Here is a 24,452-nt window from a genome sequence, read left to right on the forward strand (position 1 = left end):
GGGCAGGAGTTCAAGGTCTACCTTAGTTGCATAGCCTGTCTATGGCCAGCTCAGGCTACATGAGATCCTGTCTCAGAATAAAATTACGGGAAGAAATGAAAAATGTATTGCCCTCCTCCTTCAGGTCAGTCATATGAAATCCGACTGCTGGAGAATCGGAAGCTAGGGGACTTCCAAGATCTGAACACGAAATACGTGAAGGTGAGTGAGCCTCAGGGCTGGTTAGCTCATGTGTTAGCGGGGCTTGTGGGGTCTGAATGCCTGGGGCTGGGGGTGGTGGGAAGGCATCCCTGAGCTATAGTCCCACACCAGTTTCTGGAGTGCACTGTGCCCACGGGGATTAGATGGGTAGGCAGTGGACCAGGGTGGCATGGCTTACATTGGTGAAGTATGCTCTGGGTTAGATAGATAGAAGCTGTGGCCTAATTTTGCCCTCAGTTGAGCCTTTCTTACCTGCACATAACAGCATAGTAGTCAGACATGTATCTGAAGCTAGCTGTTCAGAATACATGGAAGGCATGGTTTCTCACCATTGTCCATGTTCTCGGGATTCTGAGGAAAGGAAGAACCAGTTAAAGGGACTGGAGAGCAGTGGAGGGTTTTCCCTGGCTGGGGGCAGGGAAGCATGCTCTTCTTGGGGCTCTCAAGGCCCTACGCACCGCTGTCTCCAACAACATCCGCCCTCCACAGAGCATCATCCGTGTAGTTTTCCACGACCGCCGGCTGCAGTACACAGAGTACCAGCAGTTGGAGGGTTGGCGGTGGAGCCGGCCCGGGGACCGCATCTTAGACATTGGTGAGTCAACCCAGCCAGCACCCCTGGACGCTTCAGCCACATGGGCTTTCTTTGTGGGGGCCACTTGGATTAATGCTCATTGGGAAGCCCAGCATGGTGCCACATGCATGCAGTCCCCAGTACTAGAGATGCACAGGCAGAACGACATTGTGGTGGAGGTTGTGCTGGTCAAAAAGAAGTGAGTCCAAAAGAAAGAGGACTGACTAGATGGCTCGTCTGGTTAAGTGCGAGCATGACTTCAGTCCTTAGAACCTATGCGAGTGCGCGCACACACACACACACACACACACACACACACATACACACACATACACACACACACACACAGAGGAGGGGGAGGGAGAAGGGGAGGTAGAAAGGCATAAATTCCTCCATACATCTATTTATGGAAAGAAGGAAGGAAGGACGGATGGACATCACAAAAACTTTCAGTGGATGCCAACGCTCTGTAGAAGAATTCAGAGCCTTAAAGGGTGAGCAGCCAGGTTAGCTTAAAATCCAGTAGGTAGACTATGTTGAGTTCAAAACTACAAAAATCCACCTGCCTCTGCCTCCTGAGTGAGTGCATTGTGTGTCACCATGCCCAGTTCATCCAAGGTGGCTAGGGGAAGGGCAAACATATCACAGAGCTTGAGGACTCAGGTACTGGCTACCCTGCTCTATCTACAGCCCTTGGCTGTGCTTTGGGATTCGAAAGCTAAGGTGATGACAGGGTATATATACCAGCACACCAGCAAGTTCTTCCAAATAGAAACCAAGGGAAACGTGTCATAAGAAAACATAAAGACTTCAAGCATTGCACAGCAATTCCAGCCAGGATATCTATTTCCCAGTGGAGTTGGGCAAAGCTTCATTTCAAGATCAGGTGCTGTCTTAGTCAGGGTTTCTGTTCCTGCACACACATCATGACCAAGAAGCAAGCTCGGGAGGAAAGGGTTTATTCAGCTTACACTCCCACATTACTGTTCATCACCAAAGGAAGTCAGGACTGGAATTCAAGCAGGTCAGGAAGCAGGAGCTGATGCAGACGCCATGGAGACATGTTTCTTACTGGCTTGCTTCTCCTGGCTTGTTCAGCTTGCTCTCTTATAGAACGAACCCAAGACCACCACCCACAATGGGCTGGGTCCTTCCCCCTTGATCACTAATTGAGAAAATGCCTTACAGTTGGATCTCATGAAGGTATTTCCACAACTGAGGCTCCCTTTTCTGTGATAACTCCAGCTTGTGTCAAAACACACAAAACTAGCCAGTATGGTGAAGGAGTCTGGGCCCATACTGGGTCCTTCCCCTCGGTGTTGAGAAGAGGCTGACCATTGTACTTTTATGTATGTGTGTGTGCAGATATTCCACTGTCTGTTGGTATCTTGGACCCCAGGGCCAGCCCAACCCAACTGAATGCTGTAGAGTTTTTGTGGGATCCTGCAAAGAGAGCATCTGCATTCATCCAGGTAAGCAAACATGACAGCATTGAAGGCAGCCTTCCAGCTAGCCAAGATGGCCTCCAGTTGGGGGGGGGTAGCTGAGGGAGGACAGGGGATGGGAGGACTTGGGGTCCAGGTCAAGAACACTGAGCCAAGGACTTGGAATGGTGTGGAGTCATATTTGGGTTCATGTTTTCAGAATACTGAAAGGTTAAAAAGGATTTGGTATTTCCAAGGCTAGGGAGGTGTCTCAGTCAGCAAAGTACTTACCTCAAAAAAGCTTGAGGACCTGAATTCAATCCTCCATATAAGAGAGACTGGAATGGTGACTACTGTGTTGGGGAGGTGATTGATGGGCTTAGATGTCTGGGGCTTACTGACAAATCAGCCTAGCTTAATTGGTGAGTCCCAGGCCAATGAGAGACCCTGGCTTAAGAAAATAAGGTACACCACATCTGAGGAATCACACTCGAGATTGATTGATCTCTAACATCTATATGAACACACACACACACACACACACACACACACACACACACACACACACCCCACCACCTCATTAAAAAAAAAAACAGCCTAATCCTCCACATGGGCCCCAGGAATATACACAGCCACCCACATTTGGGCACACACAGTAAATAAAAAATATAACAAGGTACCTTTGTTTTTGTTGTTGAGTGTTTTTGGAGACAGGGTCTCTATGTAGCCCTGGCTATCCTGGAACACTGTATGTCAGTGGTGTTCTTAAGGTTAAGTTCACAAGATATCAGATATTTACATTGTGATTCATAACAGTAGCAAAATTACAGGTATGAAATTGCAAGGAAAATAATCTTATGGCTGGGGGGTCACCCAGCATGAGGAACTAAAGGGTCACAGTGTTAGAAAGGTTTGAGAACCATTGCTCTATGTAGGTCAGGCTGGCCTCAACTTCACAGAGTTAGATCCTCCCGTCTCCAGCTCCCAGGTGCTGGGATAAAAGGTGTGTGCCACCATGCCTAGCAGTAACAAAAGTTTTTAAAGCCAGTGTTTTATGGAGGCATATTCTTCCATTCTCTCTAGTTGCTGTGACTGAGTTCATTTTATTTGCATCTATGTGGCTCCTGCCTTGAATTACATGCCATCTGGGGTTCAGATGGCCAAGGGCATGGCGAAGGCCTGCTATGTTCTTTACTCGCATGGTCTTTTCATTGACTGGCTGTCTGTTGTTTTGCAAGCTTTCTTCCCCACTTTTGTTTGTTTTTGAGACAAGGTCTTTTCTATGGAGCTTGAACACAGTTTGCTTCAGTTTCCTACGTGCTAGGATTATCAGCATGTGGCTACCACACTTTCCCTTCCCACCTATCAGATAAGAAATATGCCAGTCTAAGAGATTGGCTGGAGAAAAAACTAGAGAGTCAGTCAAATGCTTGCTGCGTATACATGAGGATTTGAGCTCGATCCTCAGCTTGTAAGAGCTGGTCACCTCTGCACACACCTGACCTCAGTGCTAAAGGAGTGGAGACCACAGGATTCCTGGGGCTTGTCTACCAGCTACCCTCACCAAATCTATGAGCTCTAGGTTCATTGAGAAACCCTGGCTTAAAAAGTTACGTGGGTCTCATTCGTTACCATGGGCCTTTATCCCACACCTTTAATCCCACCATCCAAGAAGCAGGTGGATGTCTGAGTTTGAGATCAGCCTGACCTGCACCACCAGTGCTCTCTGTCACAATACCAACACCAATAAAACGAAACAAACAACCCCCCAAACAGTAACTGCAAACAACGACAACAAAAACGTTGCATGGGGAGCAACCAAAGAAGACACAAATGTCAAAATCTGTCTTCTAGGTGCACATGCGTGCACATACACATCCATAGGAACACACAGGTGCAATTTTTAAAAACAAATAATATTCTCATTCCAAAATTTAGTTATTTTTGAATTGTAGTCATATTGATTTTGTAACATTACAGTAGCAGGATACATAGATGGTGCCTCCTATGTAGTATGCACTTAGAAACACAGCGATGAGCTGGGCATTCCGACTACGACTCCAGGCCTGTTCAGTGGCTGGGATATCAGAGAGCAACAGGGGTCTGCTCAGTTGCCCCACAAGTTGGATTTTTATGAAGGGGAAGGTTTCTGGATGGGGTGGTGGGGTGGCTACTGTGGTTAGTAGCTGGGAACAATGGCGATAATGCTGATCAGACAGAGCCCCAGAGTAAAGGGACAGAGATGGGATGTTCTCTGTGCATGTTCTAGAGGGCAAGGAGGCCTTGGCCTGATTGGGTAAGTGGGGAGTTAGGCAAAGCAGGTTGGTCACCGCCTTGGGGAGGGGTAGTCCTCAGGGGCATCCGGAGTCCTCTCATCTACCCGACTTCAGGCCTCACATTCCCCTCCTAGGTGCACTGTATCAGCACGGAATTCACCCCCAGGAAGCACGGGGGTGAGAAAGGAGTGCCTTTTCGGGTGCAGATTGACACGTTTAAGCAGAACGAGAATGGAGAATACACAGAGCATCTACATTCTGCCAGCTGCCAGATCAAGGTGTTCAAGGTACAATGCCCTTAACACAGCCATCCTGGTCAAACCTGCTCAAATGACCCTTTGCTGTTGCTTAGGTCATAGGCCCAGCTGAGTACGTGGCCTCCCATTAGCTGGGGCCTCTCTCTTGATTCTGGCTTCTATCCCTGCCCAGCCTTCTCTTGTTACTCAAAAGTGTTGAGGATGGGTGTCTCCCATGTCAGTGCAAGACTCTGCTTTTGTAAGAATGACAGGCTTTTCATCTTTCTGTTGTATTTTCCCTGACTCTAAGCAAGCATTTCACAGGTATTCACATGTTCTCCTGTCTAGTATCTCCTTCAGCATGAGGGCAAACGCAGGTGTACCAGCACTCAGAGGCAAGTGGCTCTCTGTGATTTTCAGACCAGCATGGTCTATAGTAGTGAGCTCCAGGCCAGCCAGGGCAACATGGTGAAATCCTGTCTCAAACAACAACAACAACAACAAAGTAAACATGAGGCTAAGAGGGCCATTCTTTAGTCGAGCTCAATGCTATTTTTCTCTGCATTGGTTGGCTCTGTGTGTGTGTGTGTGTGTGTGTGTGTGTGTGTGTGTGTGTGTGTGTGTGTGACAGAGAGAGAGACACAGAGAGACCTGACTGCACGATAGATATCAGAACAACATGCAGAAGTCAGCCCTCCCTCTCCACGTGGGTCCTGGGGATTGAAGTGGACAATGAGCGATCTCACTGGTTCATCAAGTCTTTGTCCACCTTAGTTTTGGAGACAGGGTTTCTTCTCACTGAACCTGGAACTTTCCAGTTCAGTAAGACTAGCTGATTGTTGCTCCAGGGATCCTCCTGTCTCTGCCTCCTCAGGACCAGCACAGAAGGCATGTGCTGCCACACCTGGCTTTTAAGTGGGTGTTGGTTCCAAAGTCAGGCCTCTGTCTTGCTTGGCAGGCAGGCAGGCAGGCAGCACCCTACAAGAGCTCACTATTGAGAAATGCCCCCAGCCCCAATCTAGCCTTCTCTCCAGAAGAACTGACGTGTGCCCTGGTTCATCCTGCAGTCTCTCATTGCTGGTTCCTATCTCCTCATCTGGATTGATTATTTCCTGAAGGTGGGAGCTAGCATGCTTACCTTCAGTACTTAAGCCCCCTAGGGAAAAGGAGGACGGAGCAGGCCTATGTCATTCTTACAGCACGAGGCTAGCCCATGACTATCAGGTTTGATCTGTTTCTGTCCACCTGTAGAGAAGTGGAGCCCCCTCTTATAAGGGGTCACTATGGGTGATCAGACTTACTACCCTTCTTCACACCTAGATGAATCTGGAACCTCTTGGGAAAAGGTCGGTTTCAGATAGGGCTGTGTTGATTTTCCTCTCAGCAGGGATCAGCAGGAACCAAGTATTCACAGATATAATCACAGACCTAGAAGCTGAGCAGTTGAGGCTGCTCCCCCAACAGACTTAGTGCCCCCTGAAAGCAAGACCACTTTCACTCCGTGGCCTGCCACTTTGAGTCTATGGCAGTCATGCAACCTATAAACTTTTTTTCTCTCTGTATATAAGGGTGTGTGTGTGTGTGTGTGTGTGTGTGTGTGTGTGTGTGTGTGTGTGTGTGGTGAAGTACACATGTGTAGCATGTTGAGGTCAGAGCTCAGTCTTAGGTTCATCAGCAGTCATCTGCCTTATTTTTGAGCTAGGTTCTCTCACTGGAACTAGAACTAGCCCATTAGGCTAAAGGATCTACTGATTGGTTTCCTCATCTCTGGAAACACCAGTGTTTGTCACCATGCCCCTGGCCTTTTTATATGGTGTCAGGGGCATCAAATTTGGGTTCTTGATGTGTTGGAGTTCTGAAAGCCATCCTGTTTTGACCAGCTCCTCTGAAGGATGTGAGGTGGAGAGCTTTTACTCCACGTGAATGCTAGCCCATGGTCTTCTGAGGAAAGGAGGAGAGGCCTTCAGCCAGCACAGGACTAGGTGTGGCTGCCTACCCTGGTCCCTTGATAGGTCCTTGATGTTCATGTTGAATACCATGCCTGCTATTGTTGGTGTTCCTACATGGCTTACCACAAGATTATCTTTAGGGTTGGGTCACCCTGAGGGAGGCTTCCCTAAAAGCCTTTGAGCGGGGAACCAAAAGGCATCCCCTGAGGAAGGCACACACTGGGATAAAAGTTCTGTGCTGGCCACTAGACCTGAACTAAGTGTTAGTAACTGCACATCAAGGGCTCTGAGTCATTCCTGTGCCCAGCAGGATGAGAGGCATGAGAGGCACAATGAAGGTGGCACAGGAGGGAGGGCTGTACCCTTAGGTCTCTCCTGCCAGTTAAACCCTGAGCCTCTAGTTTGTGAAGAAGAGACAATGGTGGCTCCCTCCGAGGCTGGCATTCACTGGCACTCTGTGAATGGCAATGGCTTCCGCAGCCTGTCATACCATCATTTAGTCACAGCAGAGACAGATGCCTCTGCGACTGTGATGTCCTGAGGGCTGGGTGTGCTGGGCTTGAGAAGAGTTGACCTTGGCACAGTGTGGGTCAGAATCCACTCTCCCACCTTTCTTTGCTCTCCATCAGTCACCCCAGCTCTGTGATATATGCTGTCTTGGTTCCCCATGACTCCTTCCAGAAGCAAGTAACCATTGGTAGCAGTCTTCCTAAGCACTTCCTGCTAAGCCCAAAGATCCCGAGGATAGAAAAAACACAACACATGCCACTCAGAAGGTTGGAGAGCTGAGCGGCCTGCTCTTCAGGCGCCAGGCCAAAGTTGATCCTTCAGGCCTTTGTCTTCTTTCCTAGCCAAAGGCTGCTTTCTGGCCCAAGTGGACCCTGTGTTCTGTGCTTGCAGCCCAAGGGAGCTGATCGGAAACAGAAGACTGACCGGGAAAAGATGGAAAAAAGGACAGCTCAGGAGAAGGAGAAGTACCAGCCATCCTATGAAACCACCATCCTCACTGAGGTGAGCCAGGGCAGAGGCTGACAGTGGGCCTGGAACAGGCCGTGGGCAAGGTGCACAGTAGTGGAAGATCCGCCATCAGGGAAGGTAGGTGGGAGCTTTGAGAGCTCAGTGTGCACATCCCGTGAGGCTGCTGGTGGGTTATTCTGAAATCAGTTTGAGCTCCCTGCTGCCTTTGAATGTTTGGTGCTTTTGGAAATGTGAATGAGCTGGTGATACATTCCTTCAGGCATATGGTTCAAAATGTAAAACAATGCAACCAAGAGCATCTCCCCATTGACCCATGCCTTGGCTGTTCCCGACTCAGCTTCTCTCTAGGCGTGCCTATGTCTGCATATCAACAGTACGCACTTTTCTTCCCTGTGCCTTTTGTACTTAGTGGCTCACTTGCGCATGACTCCTGCCTTCTCATCAATAACTGTCTAGTTCCTTGTTCAGCTGTGCAATGTTCAGGTGGAGGCCTCTTGTAGACTGAGCAGAGCAGGACTATGCACAGGGCTCCACTCTGCATGACGTCATTGGCTACCAGTGGCTTTTGTGTAGACCAAACCAGGCTGGCCTCCAACTCACAGAGATCCACCTGTCTCTGCTTGAGTGCTGGGATTACGTCCACTAACATGGTTTTTTTTTTTTTTTTTTTTTTTATAATTCTGTGCTGGTGCCTGAGAGATGGCTTAGTGGGTAAAAGTGCTTGCTGCACAAGCCTGGCGACTGAGTTTAACCCCCAGATCCAAGGTGGAAGGAAAGAACTGAGTGTTATCCTCTGACCTCCATACACAAGCCATGTCACATGCACATCAGAGCGCGCACACACACACACACACACACATACACACACACACACACACACCGTGTATACTCACATAATAAAATAAAAGATAAACTCATAAAATAAAATATAATCAAACAATACAAGTAAATTTAAGGTTCTGTGTCAGAGCTGGAACCCAGGAACCCACTGAGCTGTTCTTATTTGGACAGATAAAGAAATACACCAAAGAGGCAACCCTCTGCCTGAAACTCCTCAGATGCTATTAGCAGCCTCCTGCTTCCTGTTACTGGCCATCTGGGTGCCTTTCCTTTTGTTTGCCTGTTCTCCCTCCCTCCCTCCCTCCCTCTTCTCTTTCCTTCCCACATAGGGTTTCTCTGTGCAGCCCTGGCTTCTCAAACTCATAGAGATCCTCTGCCTCTACCTTCTAAGTGCTGGCATTAAAGGCTTGTGCCACCACTGCCCAGCCCTGGGTTTTGTTGTTTGTTGTTTTTAATAGCGATTCCTCCTTGTGTCAGTGGTTTTGACTAATTAGATTTACTCCAAAGGAACATAGATAACTATATGACCCAGGGTGGCCATGCATGCAAGGTTGTGCTGTGTTAATGGTGAGACTTGGGTACAGAAATCCAAGACGGGTAGCCAGGTCCTGGATATATGTATGCCTGTGTATGTATGTGCTAAGCCACTCATGAAGGAGCGTTTGCATAAGGCAGGGTAAAAGGCTAAGGTGGCTTACAAGTATGTACTGGCACTTTAGTCTTTCTGAGGATGACAATGGGCAGGGAGCCTGGCACAGGAGAACTTCTGCTTGCTGTCTGCCACAGAGAGACGTAAGGACTGCATTTCACATGGTTTCTTCCCATGCCAGGCCCATGTCTGAAGGACACTGCCAGGAGAACCCCCACCTAGTGCTGGTTTCTTATCCTGGCTGAGCCCCAATTTCTCTGTTCCAATCCTGACTCCCGGAAAGAAGAGGGGGTGCTATCCTCACCCTCAGCACAGCCCTTCTATCAGCATGGCTGGTGTAAAGAATCCAGACTGTGACCTTGGGAGATGCCAGTGCACCCCTTCTATCAGCTCATCAGATTTCCTCCCTTGGTAGGATTTAGCATCAACAAATTCCAACCCACACTCACAATGGTTAAATATTTACCAGCCTGGCATTTGGTGGGGGATAGTCAGTCTTTAGGAATGCTTCAGACTGGCCCTCTCCAAGCAAAGTCAGTGCCTTAGAGGAAGGGAAGAAATGCAGGCTTGAGGCGCTCCCTTTCCCTGGAAGTCCTGGTCTCACCCATACCCCAACTGTGTCTCTTCATTTTCGCTCGTGCATTGGAATGTCCTCCAGAGGAAGGCTCACATCATGTGTGTTTCTGTCTTTTGGAGCCAAGATGGATGGGTACTAACATGAATAACTGTCTAAGTAGGCTGAGAGGAGCTACTCTTTGAAGAGTTCCAGGACCCCTCCTGTCTATTCCAGCCCTCCCTGCCTGCAGTTTTCTCACCCCATAGCATGGGTTTTCGCCCTGCATTTTACTGTTTCATTTTTCTTTAGAAGTCATCCATCCTCTGTGTAATGCATATGTAGGCATTTTTGACCAGTTAGTTTTTGGGCTTTGGCACTATGTGACACTCCTTTCCCCTTTGGTTTGACTACCAGGAAGCTCAAAGGGGTGGTGCGTTTCATGGTTTGCCTGACCCAGGATGACTTCCTGAGTTCTAGGTTCTTTTCTGTCATGGTAGGTGACCCTAGTAGTCTGACTGGCCATGGCTCCTATTGAGCATTCAGTCACCGTAGGCTCTATGCTGACACAGCAGGGTCTTAGTCATCAGCTTACGAATGCTTGCTTGGAAGGGCTGAGGACCATGGGTTGTCTCTAAGCTTATCCCAAGATCTCTGTTGTGACACATTGCCTATGTCTCTTCCCAGTGTTCTCCATGGCCTGATGTACCATACCAGGCCAACAGTACTCCATCCCCAAGCTACAACGGCTCTCCTAGCAGCTTTGGCCTCCGTGAAGGGTATGTCTAACCTTTCTCTCCTTGAGGTCCTGCATTGAAGTGGTCCTGTTTTGGTCTTCCTTCATGCCATGGCCTAGCATCTGTTTGGGTTTTAGTGTGGGTAACTGGTATAGCAACCACAGCCATATTTATTTCTCTCTAGCTCCCCATGCTGAGGGTGGAATCCAGGGCCTGGTGCAAGCTAGGCAAGAACTCTACCACTGAGCTACATCTTCCGGCTCCTGTATTTAGCTTTGGGGTTTGTTTTAATTTTTTTTGTTTTTGTTTTGTTTTGTTTTGTTTTACTTTGCGACAGGGTTCCTCTATAACCTTGACTGTCCTGGAACTCACTCTGTAGACCAGGCTAGCCTCAAACTCAGAAATCTACCTGCCTTTGCCTCCCTGAGTGCTGGGATTAAGGGCCTATACCACCACCACCCAGATAGCTTTGGGTTTTTAAGACAGGGTTGTATATAACCCAGACTGACCTTGAACTTGGTTAGCTCAAGCTAGCCTTAAACTTGCAATCCTACATTTTCAACCTCTTGCATGCTGGGATTATAGGTGTATGCTATCACACCTCACCATGTGTTCTCTCTCTCTCTCTCTCTCTCTCTCTCTCTGTGTGTGTGTGTGTGTGTGTGTGTGTGTGTGTGTGTGTGTGTTTCTTTCTATATACTTCCATAAGTGGCAACAGGTTTGTAAGAATTTACCTTGAAGACCAGTGTTTGACTGAGGTGGACGCTGGATAGATAGATAGTTAAGGCATCTGGAAGGCCCTTGTAGGTTTTCTGTCTACCACTTGTGTATGTTTCCTGAAGGGACTGTCCAGGTAGGAGCTTCTACCCTGGGTTTCACTGTTGTAGCACCAAAGCTAGTCTTGCTGAACCTTGGCCGACTGCAGATAGGTCATGTGGCCCCAAGGACACAGTGGTAGGACTGCGCCAGCATCATAGGCAGATTCTAACTGGCAGGCTGTGCGGATTGAGGCTCTTGACCTCACTATGGTGGCTCTGTAGTAATGTCCTGGTAGTGAGCCGAGGAGAACTCCACCCAGTGGATGCAGGTCCTCTGATTTGAGCCCCTACTCTGCAGTCAGTCTATAATAAAAAATCAGGGTTGGGTGATAATGGAAGAAATGCTGAGTTTGACCTTCAGCACCTGGTGTGGAGGGAGGCACCTGTAATCCCAACATTCCGAAGGTAGAGGAAGAGAATCGGCAGTTTGAGGTTATATAGCAAGTTCAAAGTCAGCTAAGACAAAGGAGGTCTATGTGATCTTGGTCTTACTGTATGGTATGTCTTCTCATGAGTATAGAATAAAAAAGAAAAGGGTTGTTTAGATCAGGCAGACCTGCTCTTTAACGTCTACCCTTAGGGATACAAATTCTTTAACTTCCCTCAGCCCCGCTTTCCCTGATGTAGAAGGGGGCATGAGGAAGGATGTGCCTGTGATACATACAGACAGTGGAAGGGTTGTTGTCACTACTGATGGTTGACGATTTTGGTCTAGCTGCAGCTTTCCGAGGTGCTGAATTACTGGAAGGAGTGTGTGTAGCCTGTGCCCTGGTCATCTTGTCCTTTCCTTAGACTGGAACTTGGTGGGATCTAGCCATTTTCTTGCACTGGGACAAAAATGCTTGACGAGAAGTGACTTAAGGAAGGATTATTTTAGCTCTCAAGTCAAGGAGATACTGTCTGTCCTCGTGAAGAAGCCACGGCAGATGGAGCTAGAAGCAGCGACTCACACTGTGTCTGTAGTGAGGAAGCAGAGGAAAGGGTGCCGGGGCTCAGCTCAGAACCCCCAGCCCAAAGTTAGGGTGGGTCTTGCCACCTTCATTAATTTGATGTAGACATGCTCAGGTTTGTTCCCATGGTGACTTTAAGTCCAGTCAAGGTAGACCATCACAAAGGTAAGGCTCCACCGTGCAGCACAGGATCCAGGCAAAACAGACAAGCCCTTCTCCATTGTTGCTGGAGACGACACAGGTAGACCGACCCATCAATGCTGCTTGAAACAGATCGGCCCATCTAAAACTCCCGAGCAGGAGGCATTCATCATGAGAGATTGGGTCTAGCTAACATTTGTGACTCATTTAGGAAGTCTCTCGGGACTCATTTAAAAGCAAGTCACACGGCTGCTGAAATGTAGGCACCACTTAGGTTCTGGAACCTCTGTGTCCCTGGCAGCCCTCATGCTCACTAACCATCCCTCTTCCATTCCAGTAACAGCTCACCTAATCACCCGGTGGAGCCCTTACCGCTGGGCAGCGATGTAAGTGTTCATGGGTATTGGTGGGCTGGGGCTCCCTCTGGCTCCATGACCTATTTGAACCCCCTCGGTCTCTCAATTGCAGCACCTGCTCCCATCAGCCTCTATCCAGGATGCCCAGCAGTGGCTGCACCGCAACCGCTTCTCACAGTTCTGCTGGCTCTTCGCCAGCTTCTCGGGTGAGCATCGTGGAGTTAGGTTGGGAGTGCGTGCACAGGTATCTTCTTGGCTTGCTCTTGGTCCCATGGGCCTATGGCTGTGTCCAGGGGAACCCTCAGTGGGGTGGGTGTCACAGAACAACCAGGGAAGCAATGAGGGAGGTCAGGTCATGAGAGGCAGTGATCTGGATTCTGGCAGGACCATAGAAGGAAGGCTATTGGCCTTTCCAACCATTCTGGATTAAAGCCATAGCTCACTTTGGAGACTGCATGCTTAGCTCTCGAGAAGCCCTCTGTTCTATTCTCAGCACTGCATAAACTGGGTATAGTGCATTTAGGGAGAAATCTGAGAAGTTCTAGGTCACCCTGGGCTACATGAAACCATGCCTCAAAGAAAAGAAAAGAAAAGCCATTGTATTTGCAGCTACTTCTGACAAGCCATCTGAGGGGAGAGAGGTCCTTGGAGAGTGATCTGGATTTGGAAGACTCAATTCTTTTTTTTTTTTTTCTTTTTTTCGGGGCTGGGGATCGAACCCAGGACCTTGCGCTTCCTAGGCAAGCGCTCTACCACTGAGCCAAATCCCCAACCCCCAGGAAGACTCAATTCTTAAAGACTTCACACTGCTGGTCTTCCTCTGCCCCTTCAGATGGGGTGCTAGGCCTGTCCATGGATGTCTTTTGGGAGACTAATGCTTTGCCTCTTGGTTTGTGCTGGTTTGTTCCCGGGGTGTGTTTGTATTGTCAACTTCCAGTGATCTGTGTGCTTCCGCACAGAGACATACACATGTCATTGGTGGCAGCATGCTGATAAAATCTGTGCAGACAGAAAGTGCTAGTGTAGAGGACAAAGAAGGAGGCGGGCAGTCAGGCAGGGGTGGGCTGGGTGGGGTGGACTAACTTTCTCTACACTTGCGAGCACACTCTTAGCTGCTGACAGTATGACTGATCTGCTAGGATTGTTTATCCTCACACCATTTCTCTCTGTGCTTCGTCTTACCCACTGAGGCTGAGGCTGGGCCCTGCTGGGGGGTCAGCAGGTATTTGCCTGTACTGAGTGGTGCATGTCTCTGCTTAGGTGCTGACCTGCTGAAGATGTCCAGAGATGATTTGGTCCAGGTCTGTGGCCCCGCAGATGGGATTCGGCTCTTTAATGCCATCAAGGGCAGGTAGGTGCAGCTTCTTAGAGCAGCCAACCAAAGACTGTGGCCACAGGGCTGGCTGGGTCCAGCAAGAAGCCCCACCTTAGCCTCTTGAACTGTGGACTGAGTGATGGGAGGAATCCTTTCAACATGGAGGGAAATGCTGGAGGGGGTGCCATGGGAGGATGGGACGGAGAGTGAGGTGAGTGTGGAGACCACCTCGGTATCGGCTGCAGTAGCCCCTTGCTCAGAATATCTCAGCATTAGTTACTTTTCTCATCCCCATGACAAAATACCCAAGTCAGCTTAAGAAAGAAAGGTTTGTTTTGGCTTGTGGTTTGAAGGTTCAACACCACACACATCCTGACATCTCAAGGGATGGACCAGACTGGGGCCCTAGGGAAGGAGGAAAGGACAGATGTGTGTACAGGAAAGCTGGGTTTGGAGAGAATGGGCTCTCTGATGGAGAAACCTCAGCAGCCCAGAGGCTCAGTGTGTTTATGAGGGATGTACAGGGAGGCGAGGCTACTGCATTCAGCTGAGCAAGGCTCAGTGCATACAGGTAAGCAGGAAAGAGGGTTTACAGTATACAGCTGAACAAGGAGCTAGATTTAGCTAATCTTTGTGGGAACAGTCTCTAGGCTATAAATATCTAGGGTGGGTGGAGCCATGGTAGACATTTTCTGAACCCACTATCATTATTCACTCACAGACTCTGAGGTTTGACACTAGGGCCCTTGCCATAGCCAGGTGATAATGTCCAGCACACATGTCACTTGGGCTTCCTCCATACTCCATAGCACTTCATGATAAGGAAATCATGACTGCAATAGTGGGAGGTGTCTGGTCATGTCGTATCTGTGAGGCAGGAAGCAGAAAGAGAAGAATGCTCTCGGGGTTCGGATTACTTCCGTCTCCACATGCAGTACGAGGCCCCAGCTCATGAGGTAGCACTGCCTGCACTTATGATGGGCCTTTTCTTTCAGTAAGCCCCATCTAGAAACTCTCTCCCTCCCAGAAGTTTGTCTTCTAGGTGATTCTAGATCATCAATTAATATTAACCATCACAGCCTCCCTCTCCTCCATTGGACCCAGAGCCTGTGGATCTTGGCCTTTAGTCACTAGCCCAGACTCTGGACACTTACAGAGTCCAGGCTGAGAGCTCTGATTCCTCCCCAGGGCCTGGGCATGGTCTTCGAAACCATAGTGCAGTTTTCAGGGCAGTGCTATCTGATAGAATTCTCCACCACCATGGAAATGAAACATTCCGACAACCCAGAAACCTCTGGTCATGTGGGACCCTGCCCCGTGGCACTATGGGACCCTGAAGTGTGGCACTAGGGTTAATATCACAGTCAGACCGTGAGATCCTGAACTGTGACGCTAGGGTTAATATCACAGTCAGACCAAGTTTTGAAGTTTTGTACTTTTCATTTTTTCTGGTGCTGAGACTAAAACCCAGGGCTTGTGTATGCCAAGTGCATGCTGTGTTGTTGAGCTGCTCCTGTGCCCTGAGGACAACTGGAGAGTACAGTTAATGGAAGGTGAATCCCTAGATTTGTCTCCTAGGAGCTGTGCAATGGAAAAAAAAAAGCCATTGCCTCTCTGAGTCTCAGTTTCCCTATATGTGGAATTGGGGAGATGAGCCTTGTGTGAGGAACTCTCTATATCAAGTTCTTTCTCTGTCTCTTTTCTCTCCGTGGCTGGGAACGGAACCCAGGGCTGCACACATGCTATGCACGTGTTCTACCACCAACCCACACCCCACACCACCAACCTACATCCCACACTACCTCTTGAAATCCTGATCTTGAGATTCTGCTTTACAGAAAAGCCTCAGATTGGCAGGTTTGGAAGAGTCATCTACCCCACCTCTTCCAGAACACCCTCTGTGATGCCGGAAATATCCATCGAGACTGGATTCCATCCCTGTCCATGAAAACCATTCTATATCCCTACCACCTGCTTCTTCCCTAAATCCCTTTATACTGCAGAGTCTGCTCTAGGTTTTGGAATATTTTAGAACATTCTAGAGTAGCAGTCTGTCATCTTGGCTAATTATTTTCTCTGTCTCTCCCTCCCTCTCTCCCTCCCTCCCTCCCTCTCTCCCTCCCTCCTTCCCTTTCTCTGCAAGGAATGTGAGGCCAAAGATGACCATCTATGTCTGTCAGGAGCTGGAGCAGAACCAACTACCCCTGCCACAGAAGCACGATGAAAATGGGGACAATAGCCTGTGTGGTGAGTGAAATAGAGCCTGATCCTGACTCCTGAGCCTGCTCAATTTCTGTTCTCAGTGTTTCAGTTACTTTTCTCATTGCTGTGACAAAATACCTGACACCCACGACAGCAACTTAGGAAGGAAGGAAGGAAGGAAGGAAGGAAGGAAGAAAGGAAGGAAGGAAGGAAGAAGGAAGGAAGGAAGGAAGGAGGAAGGAAGGAAGGAAGGAAGGAAGGAAGGAAGGAAGGAAGGGTGGGTTTCTCCCCACTCACAGTCTGATGGCAGTTCATCAAGGCAGGGAAAGCATGGAAGCAGGAGCTCGAGGCAGATGCTCACAAGCTGAGGAAGCAGAGAGCAGTGAACACTAGTGCAATTGTCTTTAAATATCTTCCCGCCACTGGCAGCTACTGAGTAATCCCTGGAAAGGTGACTTAGCGCCGCCTCTCTCTCCCACCATGCAGTGTGCACACCAGGCACCACATCTGAATTCCAGAGCTCCTTAAGGTCCTCCTTTCCCCCTAACTAGGAGCCCGTTGGACCCAGGAATATGTGCCCAAGAGAGATAAAAACTGCCAACCTATGTTTACCTGTCAATGGGTTTTGCCAGCCTTCTTAGCATCCTTACATGTAAGCTGTTGGCTTCTCAGAATGGGGTAGAAACACATAGACAGGTTCTTCTTAATTTATTGGCCCTTTAAAGGAAGGTACTTGCTCCTCCCCCAACAGTATACCATGCTATCTTCCTGGAAGAACTAACTACCCTGGAGCTGACTGAGAAGATTGCCAGCCTGTACAGCATCCCCCCACAGCACATCCACCGGGTCTATCGACAGGGTCCTGCTGGCATCCACGTGGTGGTAAGCAATGAGGTGAGCTGAGCTGACCCTCAGGAAGAGCCCCAGATCCCACTCAGGGGCATCCTCTGCTGGGTCAGCGTATCTGTTTTCTATGCATGTTGCCTGCTTGAAGCTGACACCCTACTGCTTACCTATGATGGAAGGGGAAGTTCATACCACAGCTGGGTCTAAAGGGCTGCTGAGTCACTGTTGTGGGACTTTTCCTGGAAAAATAGGAACAAATTTCTTCTTAGGGTGTTAACAACAGACTTAAGTAACAATCCCAAGACTGACTAATTTATTGGGTTTCCTAACAGGAGCATAGATGACCCCCAGACAGCCATATCACTGAATGAAAGTCTATCCCCATAGCTGCATAGATGGAGTCTCTCATTCAGTTTACCTTGCAAATTAGTTACTTAAATCTGGTGGGGAGGTGTGTAGAATCAGCTGGAGTCCTCTGTGAGGAACCAAGAACCCTCCTCATGCACCCCCTCTATAAGGGACTGGCAACGTACCCTATAATTCCAGACATTTTTATTACATTTCTTTATTTCTTTATTTTGTGGGGTGGTAGGGAGGTGAGTGGGGCCAAGGGCACTAATGCACACTCAGAGATGAGAGGCCAGCTTGGAGGAGGAGTCAGTTCTGTCCTTCCTCCATGTGAGACTGAGGGGTCAGACTTGGGGCAGTTACCTTTCCTCAGCTCCACCATCTCCACAGCTCCATCTTGAGGGTCTCTTGTAGGTGATCATAGCTGCTGTGACTAAGATGCTAATGGCTGTTCTAGTCAGAGAACAGCCTTCTTCAAGTGCGCTTGGCTGCGTGCTCTTGAGGCACGTGCAGGTTGAAGAATGTGCTACTTAGCAAGCAGGAATCATATCCCAAGGCCAGTAGTTAAAAGAGGTGCTGCCGTGGCCCCTGGGAGACACTAGCAAGACCTCTCTGAGTCTGAAGCGTGTGCCACTGAGTTTGTGCTCAACACAGTCCTGTGGAAGGTGCAAAGAGTTGCTAGCAGAGAATCCAGGAAGGGACAGAAGCTTGCTCCAGCCCTGTGAGGACTGTGTGTTGAGCAGACTTCTCTCCCAAATTGAGCATCCCTTGCCCATGATGGAATAGATAGATGATCTTAAGCTTGTTCTGTCCTGGATCTTCTTCCACTGACACTTCCAACTAACGAAAATGTGTGTCTGATGTTGTATTGGTCAGTGTTCTGGCACTGTAACTAATGTCTGAGATCCTGAACGTAAGAAGAAAGGTTCAGTCTAGGGAGATTCTCACTCAGTAAAGTGCTCGACTTAAAAGTATGAGCGCCTGGGTTCAATCAATGTCCTGAGCCCACGTCCAAAGCTGGACATAGTGGTAAACCCCAGGGTGATCCCAGTGCTGGAGAGATAGAAACTATCATGGTAGGAGAGCAGCTGAGCAAATTGTTCTCACTCACTATGGCCAAGAAGCAAGGGTGTGGGACACTAAGGTCCCAATATTCCCTCCACTAATAACCTTGGTGGCCTGACTTCTTTTTGCTGGCCCAACCTCTTAAAGGTTCCACATCTTGGTAGCACCAGAAACCAAGACCAAACATTCAGCACAGGGGCCTTTGAGAGACACTCCATATCCAAACTATAGTCATATAGCCACTGTGTCCTGGCTTACATAGAGATGTATATATTTATTGCACATGTATTGTGTATTAAATAATATGTATATGATATTCATATAAATGTGTATACACACACATACATATGTGTCTGCTAGCATCCCGTGAAACAGGCACAAAGATACTGAGTAGTTGCTCAAAGATGCTAAGCTGATATGGGCTGAAGTTAAGGTAGAAACCCAGGTAAACCAATTGTTAGAGATCTGAGCCAGTGAGAGATCCAACCTCTTAAGAAATGGGAGCTGTGGTTTTGTTTGTTTTGTTGGTTGGTTTTATAACAATCTCCTATGAAACCTGAAAGTCATGGAGACCAGGCTAACCTTGACCTTGCTCCAGTCTTCTGCTTGCCTCTGTCTCCAGAGCACCAGGATTAGAGGAGTATGCAGCAAGCCCAGCTCAGTGAAGTTACACTTCCTTGTTCTCTTCTGGTTTTGTGGCAGGGCTTCAGTGTAAAACCCTGACCGGCCCAGAACTCACTATGTAGACCAGGTTAGCTTTAATCATGTCACAGTCATCCTGCTCCTGCCTTGTACGTATTGGAACTACAGGCCTGTACTACCACCAGGTCTAGCTTAAAGTAGCTACTTTTTGCTCCCATTTCACAGAAATGATAATGAGACCAGAAGCGCCTGCCTCTAGGGCTGGCTAAGAGAAGCTAGGAGGGTAAAAGGGCCTGAGTGGTAGACCACTCTAATGGACTAGAAGAGTAGCTTTGTACCTCAAGGAGGATCTGTCTGTAGCCCAGGCTAGCCTTGAACTTACTGTGTAGCCAAGGATAACCTTGACTTTCTCATTCTCCTTCCCCTCTTCCCCAGGGCTGGGATTACGGCCCTGTACTGTACCACACCTGCTCTACGCTGTGCTAGAGACAGACTAGAGACAGACTCCAGCGCTTTGTACATGCTAACTCAGCAAGCACTGGAGCCATCCACAACCTTCTCAGACCCCCAAGGGTTTCTTTTTGAGAAAACCAAAACCATGAATGTTTCTTGCGATTTCCCAGGTCCCAGAGGAAGTCCCTCCCCCACTTGCCGTGTGTCCTCAACAGCAGGCAGTTAAACAAGTGAAGCAGAGAGCAGACCTCAAACGCCACCATGGCTAAGTAGGCCATTCTCATTCCCCAAGTCTCCTTCCCACTCAACCCGAATCAATTTGGAAACCTTCAGCTCTGAATTACCCAGAGTGCTGGAGGCAGCCTGGCCAGCGAGGAGCCGGCCCCTGGGGTGCAAGGGCACTCAATTAAACAAGGGAGTTACTGATTAAGCCCTTGTGGGCTCCGCTTAGGGCTTTTCATGCCCAAGTGGCTGGGCGGCCAAGAGTCCAAGCTGGAGCAGGCTGAGGTATAGAATAAATGTACTTCATGCACCATTAGGCCCTGCAGGGAGGGTCAGGGCCTACAGGTGGATGCATTTGTAGGATTTGAGGCAGTAATCCAGAGCAGGCAATAAAATGTGAGTTCCTTTTTTTTTTTTTTTTTTTTTTTTAAATAGGAAGGAGATTTGCTATCCTGTTGGTTTTGGCATGCATGTTTATGTATATATTTATATTTTAACTGTTTCTGGGTGTGTTTTGTGAAAAGCAGCAAAGGTTCTGTAAAATGTGTGCGTGTGTGTGGGTGTGTGGGTGTGTGTGTGCATGCGCGCGCGCGCGTGCCTGCATGCAGGTATTTGTGTGCTATAGTGTATGTGTGGAATCATAGGACATTGCGGGTGAGTGGGTTTTGTGAATGAAGCCTGTGTCTACAAGGCTTGCATGGCAAGTGCTTTCACCCGCTGAGCCACCTCCCTGCCCTGACTTGCACCCAGCTCACAGACTGTGATGGTTATAACCCCCTTTGTAGGCTGGTATCACCTTTGGCCCTTGCCTGTCTGTGTGTATTTTATACTAGTCATATCCTCTTCCTAGCATGCTTAGGGGTGGGGCAGTACATGTGTTTGTATGCTTGTGGAGACTGTAGGCGAGCCTTGGTCATTGTTTCTCATGTTCCTCAGGCACTACCCACCATGGATTTTAAGACAGGGTCTCTTCATGGTCAGTAGACTGTGATGGATGGATGGCTGGATGGCTGGTCAGAGAGCCTCGGAATCCTCAATGTCTCCACATGCCCAGCACGGGGTTACACGCCACAGTGCCAGGCCTATCTTGTTTGTTTGATTTTTTAACCTGAGTTCTGAGGATCAAACTTGGCTCTTCTGGCTCTTTGTGCCTGCAGAGCAAGCCGGTTATAAACAAACTAGTCATCCCCTCAGTCCAGCAGCCTGCTGCTGTAGGTGTGGACGAGCCATGCATTCTCTCCGTGCTCCCTCTTCTTTCACTCCACCATGTTTTGATTCACAGATACGTGATTATGTGCAGCCGAGGGTCACTCTGAGTGGGTGGATCCTAATTGACTCCAGCTACTGAGAATAACAAAAACAGTACGAGCTTCATGTGATCACAGTGTTGCTTTCAATGTCCTTCTGAATGTCTTGAGGGTACACGTGTGAAGGGGTTTGTCTAGGGCACATGCCTTGCAGGAGAGTTTGAGGGGTGATGTCTTCTAGAGATTTATCATCCTGCAGAGATGCTAGTCCCCATCGTACACCCCACTTACGTTTTCATCAGCTCCATTTTACAGATGGGACCATAGAGCCTGAAAGATTTTCTTGCAGTCAGCATTTGGAAACCATAGTGAGAGCTTAGGAGAGCCTATAAGTTGTCTTTCCTGATCACATGGAGTAGTAGCTCCTCTCTGTTTGGTCCCTGTAAAGTCACTGACACATCCATTAATCACTGTTAGTTAATTCTTGTTGAAGTAGCAAAAGACCTGCGGAGAAGCAGTGCCAGGGAGGAAGGGTTATTGTGATCCCTCAGTGTAGGGAAAGCATAGCAGCAGGAGCCAGGAGGCTGCTGGGCCATCAGGAAGCACACCGTCTAGCCATAAGCACTTAAGACCCACCCATTGACCCCCTTCCTCTAACAAAGCTCCACCTCCTGAGGCTTCCACAACTTTTCCAGTGGTGCCACTGGCTCTGGACCAAGGGTTCAAAGACATTGGCACAGGGAGGACACTTGGCATTTCTTTAAGGCACAATTGTTTTAGAAACACATTACAGTCATGTGAAAGATGAGGGCCATTGCTAGGTACGGACATCACTGTGGAAGCTCCCTAGCTTACAGACTCTCAAACCTGGACGGTGCAGTCACTGAGCACAGATAGCATCAATGGACTGGTGTGTGAGGGGATACGCTAAAATAAAAATAGCAGCAGGAAAGGTGATGTGTCTATGTGTAAATCGGCAGTGGAGGTATTTAGGGTCACTACCTAGTGATGTGTATTGTGGGTCATCTGCACCATACTGGCCCTCTCACTGCTTCTCAGCCACAAGAATTAACTAACAGTGATTAATGGATGTGTCAGTGACTTTACAGGGACCAAACAGAGAGGAGCTACTACTCCCATGTAGGGTGCTCACAACTTCACCAGACATGAATAACTGTGCTACTGTGTTTCTAGGATGATGTGCCACTAAGCCATGAGAAACTTTCAGCTCCACCAATTGTATATGTGTTTTGTCATCAACCAAACGGGATTGGCTGTGCTTGATTTTGATGTTTGTTTTTGAGACACAGTCTCATGATGTGATAACCCTAGCAGGTCTAGAGCTAGCTCTGTAAGCCAGGCTGGCCTCACACTCCCAGAGATCTACCTGCCTCTGCCTCCTGCATGCTAGGTTTAAGAGTGTATACCACCCATGCCTGGCTTTGTATTCAGTTTTTTAAAAATACTCTTTTTGTAGTAGCATTAACCTTCCTTTAATGAGTCCAGCAAAGACCAAGATGACCCAACACATAAATAAATAAATTTTCTATCCTTTACTCTTTTGGAGACAGTTTCTCTGTGTAGCAGAGCACTGGCTGTCCTGGAACTCACTCTGTATAGCAGGCTACCCTTGAACTCACAGAGAACCACCTTCCTTTATTTACTTCCCTGGGATTAAAGGCATGTGCCACCACTGCCCTCCTGTTACCTTTCACTAACTTTTATTTTGTGCATGTGGGGGTCAAAGGAGACTCTGAATTAAGTCTCTCTGTTGCCTCCTGCCTGCTCACACAGCAGTCACTTTACTGATGGGGCTGTCTCCCCAACCCCTTGTCAAACCTTTTGATGAGAGGAAGATATCATTGAGAGGAACATGTCTTGCTTTTGCCTTTCAGATGGTTCAGAATTTCCAAGATGAGTCTTGTTTTATCCTCAGCACGTTAAAAGGTAAGCCTCTCCCTGCCTTCCTGATGATTGGAGAGTGTTTCTGTGTCCCTTAGTGTCATGGGTGATGGGTGGCAGGTAAGATCTACCAGTACAGGGTTCCTCCAGAAGACGCTGAGCCTAGAGTAGCCTTTGAGAGCAAGGAAACCCAAGTCTTCCCATGCCTAGTCCTAGCCAAGCCAGAATGGGTGACATCTTCAGGGACACTGTAAGCCTGGCCATTTGTTCTCTATGAACTTGGATTTAGGTTTTCATAGAAGGTTTCTGAGAAACCCAAGTAAGGGCTACCATAATGGGCAGAGTGAGTAAGGACTTGGAGAATCCAGCTGAGCCAGATGTCTTTTAGAGAATGCCAGAATGCCTATCCTTTGCTGAGAGTGAGCCTATGTATAAGGAGTTATGTAAGTGGGTAGATTTCATCAGAATGAAAGACTGAGCTGGAGAGGAGGCTCAATGGATGAGAGCACAATTGCTCTTACAAAGCCCCCAAGTTGGGCTGGAGAGATGGCTCAGTGGTTAAGAGAACTGACTGCTCTTCCAGAGGTCCTGAGTTCAAATCCCAGCAACCACATGGTGGCTCACAACCATCTATAATGGGATCCGATGCCCTCTTCTGGTGTGTCTGAAGACAGCTACAGTGTACTCATATATAATAAATAAACAAAGAAATCTTAAAAAAAAGAAATATGATGAAAAAAAAAAGCCCCCAAGTTTGGTTCCCAGCACCCATGTCTGGTGTTTACAACCACTTATATAGCTCCAGCTTTAGGGGATCCAAAACCCTTTTCTGGTCTCTTGCAGTCACTTCATTTGCACCTAGACAGACAAATAGACAGCAGACAGACAGACAGACACAGACACACACATGTACACACACAGACACACACTTAAGGATAAAATAAGTCTTAAAGAGCAGGAAAGCAAGAGACTAGATCCAGACTGTTCTGAGACCGCCTCCCACCATGTTCTGGGGACCTAAGCTATGTTGGTTAGCTTTTTGTTTCTATGACAATGCATGAGGTTGGTTGTTTGGGCTCAGTTTTGGAGGTTTCAGGCCAATCAGCCCTGTTGCATTTGTCTCTGTGGCAAGGCAGCATATGATGGTGAGTATGGTGAGCTCTGCCTGCTTCAAGACAGCTGCTGGCAAGTGAAGGAAGAGGAGGAGCTAAGGCTCAGTGTTCCCTCCAAGGGCTGATGTCGCTTTCTCCTACTAGGCTCCACCCCTTAAAGATCCCACCATCATTCACCAGCATAAACTGGTGACTAAACCTTTCACAGCATGTGCCCTAAGACCCTAAATGTAGCACAAACAGTGGCTCTTATAGGCCTCTGAACCTGAGCACTGCAGAAAGCCATAGTTTGCCTACAGCCTCCTTGGGTGGGCCTAGGGCTATTGTGAAAAGGCTCATTGTAAAACCAGAGGGCCTAGGAAGATCATTCAGCATTCAGTCAATACAGTGCTTGCCACGCAAGTATGAAGCCTCCC

The 24,452-nt window shown here is 48.3% G+C and overlaps 1 protein-coding gene across 2 annotated transcripts in view; it reads left to right on the top strand.

The window, feature by feature from the left end:
- Tfcp2l1 (transcription factor CP2-like 1) overlaps positions 1 to 24,452 on the top strand; it is a 60,029-nt gene that overhangs the window by 27,719 nt on the left and 7,858 nt on the right. The window contains 12 exon segments of one of the 2 annotated variants that reach the window (NM_001107170.1): positions 125 to 201; positions 691 to 796; positions 2,141 to 2,247; positions 4,610 to 4,762; positions 7,561 to 7,671; positions 10,368 to 10,459; positions 12,664 to 12,712; positions 12,795 to 12,888; positions 13,943 to 14,033; positions 16,141 to 16,244; positions 16,951 to 17,093; positions 22,918 to 22,969. In NM_001107170.1, the coding sequence (NP_001100640.1) occupies positions 125 to 201; positions 691 to 796; positions 2,141 to 2,247; positions 4,610 to 4,762; positions 7,561 to 7,671; positions 10,368 to 10,459; positions 12,664 to 12,712; positions 12,795 to 12,888; positions 13,943 to 14,033; positions 16,141 to 16,244; positions 16,951 to 17,093; positions 22,918 to 22,969 (1,179 nt within the window). 2 annotated transcript variants of the gene reach the window in all.

This window comes from Rattus norvegicus, chromosome 13 (assembly GCF_036323735.1).
Source record: "Rattus norvegicus strain BN/NHsdMcwi chromosome 13, GRCr8, whole genome shotgun sequence".
NCBI classification, from domain to species: domain Eukaryota; kingdom Metazoa; phylum Chordata; class Mammalia; order Rodentia; family Muridae; genus Rattus; species Rattus norvegicus.